The following is a 6,000-nucleotide window of genomic DNA, read 5'->3' on the forward strand; positions in this document are numbered from 1 at the left end:
GTGCCAGTAATAATGACAGAAAGAAAAGTTCAAATTTTTAAAAATATGCTTAAATTTCCCTGTAGATGTTAGAATTGCTGACTCAGCATGTGAGAAAGTTTTATACTAAATTTGCCCATATTACTTCAACAATACAAAAACCAAAGAAATTCTAAATTTAATGAGGAACCCTTCTTTCTGGCCATATAAACCATGTTAAGAAAAATTTGTTCAAAACTCTGCCTATCATATGCATTTGGTTTTCCTGTGGTATTTCCTCCACTCTCTTTCATAAATTCAAAGAAATTGGCTGAACTTACTTGATCATACATGATAATTTTGTCGGCCATTGTATACAGCAAGGTGGCCTGTGTAATAAGATCCTTCTTATTGTCCTTATTCTTCTCTTTCCGAGCTTGTTGTACATAATAGGCTGCCAGTGTGTCTAAGCAAGTCATCTGGTCTTTCTCATGGTCTCTGTAATCCAAATTGCCATCTATACGTGCTGCTTCCAATAACTTCACAAACTCTTCCGTTTTTCCTTGCTTGTAGTATTCCAACTATAAGGTAAAGGATCCAATTAGAATTACTTAAGCATATGTCCATATAAAAAGCTATACACAACAGTTTTTAGCAGCTTCACTGGTAATAGCAAAACTCTAGAAACAATGCAAAAGATGATTTGTAAGTGAAGAAGAAATAAACAAGCTGTGGTATATCTGTATAATGAATACTACTCTGAAATAAAAAGGGATGAATTTTTTTTTAAAGATTTATTTATTTGAAAGGCCGAGTTATGGAGAGAGGGAGGGAGGGAGGGAGAGAGAGAGAGAGAGAGAGAGAGGCAAAGACAGAGAGAAAGAGACATCTTCCATCCGCTGGCTCACTCCCCAAATGGCCACAGTGGGCTGTGGCCAGGCCACAAGCCAGGCCAAAGCCAAGAGCTGGGAACTCCATCCAGGCCTCCCATGTGGGTACAAGGACAAAGGGACTTGGCTCATTTTTCGCTGCTTTCCCAGGTGCATTAGCAGGGAGCTGGATTGGAAGCAGAGCAGCCAGGACTTGAATGGGTGCTCATATGGGATTCTGGTGTCATAGGTAGCAGCTTAACGGCCTATGCCACAATGCTGGCCCCAAAAAGGAATGAATCACTGACACATGATACAACATGGATAGATCTCAGAATAAGTACGTTGAGTCAGAAGCCAGACCCTTAACCCACTAAAGAGTACATACTATGCAATTCCACTTATAAAACTCCAGAAAATATAAATCTTCAGTGACCAAAAGCAGATCAATGGTTGTCTTGCACAGACAAAGTGGGGAAGACCAGTACAGCAGAACCTTTTGGGGGTGATGGATATATTCATCATGATGACTATGGGGATGGCTTCACAGGTACATAAACACAACCAAACCTAACAAGTGGCACAAGCTAGGGTCTGGCTACTTGTTCCTTCAAGACTTAGGTTAACTCTTAATCCCCAAAGTCACGTGTTAATGGTACCTGAAGATGTGGCCTTTGGGAGGTAAGCGGGATTAGATGAAAGTCATGTGAAAGGGACCCCATGACTGCAATAGTGGCTTTATGAGAGACAGACCAGAGCTGGCAAGTATGCTGTCTTCAACAGATGCCACCTTGGACACTGCCAGGTCCCCACCAGCAAAAAGGACCTCACCAGAATAGCTAACAGATCTTAAATTTCCCAGCCTCCAAAAGTGTGAGCCAAGCCTTTATTCTTTCTAAATTACTCAGTCAGTGGCATTCACTTATAGCAACAGAAATGGACTAAGGCAGGAAACTTTAAATATGTGTAGTCTATTTTAGATCAATTAGATTTTATTACAGCTGTTAAAAAATTGGGGCTATTAAAAATGTTTCCAATCTGTTTCCTAACAAGAAGTAGTTGATTTCAAGCTTTAATCTTTTTTTTTTTAACTTTTTTTTTTATTTGACAGGCAGAGCTAGACAGAAAGAGACAGATAAAAAGGTCTTCCTTTCTGTTGGTTCACCCCCTAATGGCCACTAGGGCCGGCGTACTGTGGCCAGCGTGCTGCGCCAATCCGAAGCCAGGAACCAGGTGCTTCCTCCTGGTCTCCCATGAGGGTGCAGGGCCCAAGCACTTGGGCCATCCTCCACTGTCTTCCCAGGCCGCAGCAGAGAGCTGGACTGGAAGAGGAGCAACCGGGACAGAATCCGGTGCCCCGACGGGGACTAGAATCTGGGGTACCGGCACCACAGGCGGAGGATTAGCCTATTGAGCCGCAGCACTGGCCTCAGGCTTTAATCTTTAAATTAGCAGAGACTGAGAGAAAAAGTCATAAAGAATTCAAAGGCAAGGAACTTGGGTTCTGGTTCCAGATCAACCAAAAATTGTCTGTGACTTGGGCCTACTGAATAACTTCCCCAGTGTGTTTCACTGATAAATAGTAAAAAGCAGTATCTATCATTTATTAACCACCTACTGTGGGTCACAGTCCAAACAGGAACTTCACATACATTTCTCTCTGATCTACATCCACCCTATGAAGTAGGGACTCAAACACCCCCCTATGTTACAGGAGGAAACAGGTTCAGAAGTTAAGCCACTTGGCTAAGGTCACACATCTACTCGGCAGCCAAGCTGGGATTTGGACAAAAGCCTCTAACCCCAAAGCCATACTCTTTCCCCTGTAACAACCTATATTCCACAGTTTCACTAATATATTCTACCACAGATACCATGCAATTTCTCCAGTACTCCAATTTCCCTATTGGCGCTGCTAAAGAAGGCAGATAAACTAAAAACAACCCAAAGTTCCTTCTGGTTTTAAAAAATGTGTGATAAGTAGTCATGGGTTGGTCTTCATGAAACAGGAAAACTTGAAATTTAAGTCAGGATGGCACTACTTGTTACTGAAAGCACTCTTTCACCTCTCCACATCCAAAGGGAAGATACTCAGAACAGGCTTGCATACTAGCGACAAGCCCAATTGCAGGCCTACTCCTCCGGCCCTTCTAGGCCATACTGGGATCCTCCCCCATATATGAAGGCAGCCTGCTCGCGAACAGTGAGGGTGGTGCTGACACTGCCTTGCCCTGTAAGAGGAAGCATCGCAGTGCAGCAGCCCTGGAGCGCAGGGTACAGATGAGATGTGGCCTTTCTGAGATTTTCCCAAGGTTCTTCATAAACATTCAGAGTATGGAGGTCACCAAACAGGACAAAACCCATCAGCTTGTGATAAGCTTTGACCAAAATGGCTTGTGTGGGTTAGCCTGGAACCTAATCACCTTGTAGAGTTTTGTAGTGAAATCTTTGACTTTCTGGAGAGCAATGTGGGTGGCCATGTCCACACTGCAGTATCTTAATTCTTCTCAGCTTAGCCATAACCCACAACCAGCTGTATTAAATAACCACCCAACAACCAAATACTCCTTACTGAGGGTGAACTTTGCCTCTACCAACAGATACTAATTTACCAGTTGAGCTGCTGCACATAATTTAGGAAATGGTCTTACTGTTCCACAAATAATATAATCAACAATTAATTTATTTATCATGAACCCAAGCTGGCCAGTTCTATATCTGAAAACAGAGAACACATTTTTCCCCGATCAACAAATAGAAATGATTTATTATACTGACCGCCAAAGCAATCCATATGTGCAGTTGTGTGTGCTCTTGTTTCAAAATACTGATAACTTCATCTCCCTCCGGTAACTGATCGAAGTCAAGCTCAATGACCTAAAAACACAAAATGTAGGCTTTATCTCTTATTTCCTTTTTTTTTTTTTTTAAAGATTTATTTATGTAGGGGTCAGAATTACAGAGAGAGGGAGGGAAAGAGAGAGATCAATCTTCCATCTGCTGGTTCACTAGCAGGGAGCTGGATCAGAAGTAGAGCAGCCAGGACTCGAACCGGTGCCCACATGGAATGCCAGCGCTGCAGACAGTGGCTTAACCCACTGTGCCACAGTGCCGGCCCCTCTTATTTCCTTTTGAAAGTGACGTTTCTTCTGTGATTGTGGCTATTGTTGAACATTTGTCAATATGTGTAGATACAGAGTCTGAGCTCACCTGCACTGGCACTGAGCCAATTCATGTCAACATTTAGAGAGTATGTGACAAAGATGCTATACTTCAATATTACAGTAACAATATGGAGAAGAAAACAATCTTGCCAACTGTTCCCACATCACTAGAGCTATAAAATGCTGACTCAAAAGCAACAGAACAAAATGCTACTTAACATACAACACAGGTTAAGGTGCAGTTAAGCCCCCTGAAAACGGTTGATGCCACAGGTCTGACACCTTGCGAAGCCGTGCACAGTTGCATACCTCTGTACACATTAATCATGGAGGCAGCTTCTGTGTATCACAGACGCTCCTGAATGTGGGCATGAAAATTACAGAAAAATGTTCCGGAATTGGAGACGATGATACACAACTCTGTGACTACACTCAGAACTCCTTGATTGTATGGTAAAACAAATAACAGTATGAAAACTCCAAGATGACTGGACATCAAAGCTGAGCGCTTCCTTCAGACGAGCCACGGGCCACCCACGAACGAGGCGCTGGTTGAGGGACAGCGCATACAGCAGCGCGCACCGTGACAGACTCGAGTTTCCAAGGGTGAAGGGGCAATCTCCCCTGCATTCCCAGAAGACACCGAGCTGCAGCGGCAGCCGGATCTCGGGGACCTCGGCGCCCACCTCTGTCATCTGCCGGGTGCTTTGCAGCTGACCGGGTACTCTCACACCTCTGCGCTCGGGCACCAGTTAGGAGAACAGGAGGGCATTGCCGAACACGGACAGGTTGGAGGGGCAACTTTCAAGAACTCCTTTTGCGAGCGGCCCCGGGGCTGCCGGGACACGGAGTTCCTAGCCTGGGAGGGAGAAGGGCTGGGGAGGGAGGTGATCGGAGCTTTGCCTGGGGAACTCGACGCGGCTCCTGGGGAGGAAGGTGCTCTCGCTTCGGAAACGGAGTCTAGCAAAGTCGGGGTTTGGGGGGAAGGGATCCTCCAAGTTCACGGCCCCCACCCCCTTCACGCTCGGCACTACCTCGTCAGTGTCCCGGAGGGGAATCTCGATGGAGCCTCGCGACATGGTGGGATCAGAAAGCGAGCGGGCGTCTCGCCCCGCCGCTCCGCAGTCGGTTGTCCTCGCTTCTGGTTAGTCCAGAGGTTCGCGACGGCCTGGCTCTGGCCGTGACTGCCGCCCCGCGGCGCCGCCGGAGCTCCGGCTTTCTCCTTCCCGTCAGCGGCTTAAACAACGAGCAGCGGACGGTTACCGGCCACTTCCGGGGCCCCGCCCCCCGCCCCGGAAGCACTTCCCGTGAGGGGGCGGGCCCGACGCGAATTCTGCCGGTGGCTCAGGTGTTGCCCTCTGCGGGCTGACAGCTCCAAGGTTGCGGATGGCCCCGTCGGCTGTCTGTGGTCCGAGATCCTCGAGGCCTGTGGCTTCGGAGCCTGGCCCAGATAAACCTGGGCAGGCGTAGCCGCTCCGTGCTGCGCCAGGAGAAGCCCCTGACTGACGTGGCCTCTGCATGGGCCCGGCCAGTCTTGCTTTCTTCTTGAGATTGTTGCGGATAATTCAGCGCTGATCTTCATTCCGCACCTCGATCATCCAGCATCTGTTCTGCGCCAGTCACACCTGTTTATAAAGAAATGTTACAATGAATCTGTAGTCCTGGCGATAATTTGTGTATTTTAAAACATGGTTCTTTGATGCAAATACAGAGGACCTGCTATATTTGTGACATACAATTCTGGGAGAATTTGATAAACCTTTTGATTAAGATTTGTAACTAGTCATTTCATTAAATTAGTGGCGCAGCGGGTTAAAGCCCCGGCCTGCAGCACTGGCATCCTATATGGGCTCTGGTTCGAGTCCCTGCTGCTCCATTTCCAATCCAGCTCTCTGCTATGGCCTGGGAAAGCAGCAGAGGATGACCCTTCCACCCACGTGGGAGACCCAGAAGAAGCTCCTGGCTGCTGGCTTCGCATTGGCTCAGCTCCCCATTGCGGCCATTTGGGG

At 47.0% G+C, this 6,000-nt stretch overlaps 1 protein-coding gene across 1 annotated transcript in view; it reads right to left on the bottom strand.

The window, feature by feature from the left end:
* The window catches only part of CTR9 (CTR9 homolog, Paf1/RNA polymerase II complex component), a 29,484-nt gene extending 24,072 nt beyond the window's left edge, over nucleotides 1–5,412 (bottom strand). The window contains exons 1-3 of the mRNA XM_002708814.5: nucleotides 5,026–5,412; nucleotides 3,606–3,704; nucleotides 300–539 (exon numbers count right to left, since the gene is read on the bottom strand). Of these exons, the coding sequence (XP_002708860.1) occupies nucleotides 300–539; nucleotides 3,606–3,704; nucleotides 5,026–5,070 (384 nt within the window). The 5' untranslated portion in view covers nucleotides 5,071–5,412. The remainder of the gene's footprint in view (nucleotides 1–299; nucleotides 540–3,605; nucleotides 3,705–5,025) is intronic.
* Nucleotides 5,413–6,000: the final 588 nt, after the last annotated feature.

Source organism: Oryctolagus cuniculus, chromosome 1 (assembly GCF_964237555.1).
Source record: "Oryctolagus cuniculus chromosome 1, mOryCun1.1, whole genome shotgun sequence".
Taxonomy (NCBI): Eukaryota; Metazoa; Chordata; class Mammalia; order Lagomorpha; family Leporidae; genus Oryctolagus; species Oryctolagus cuniculus.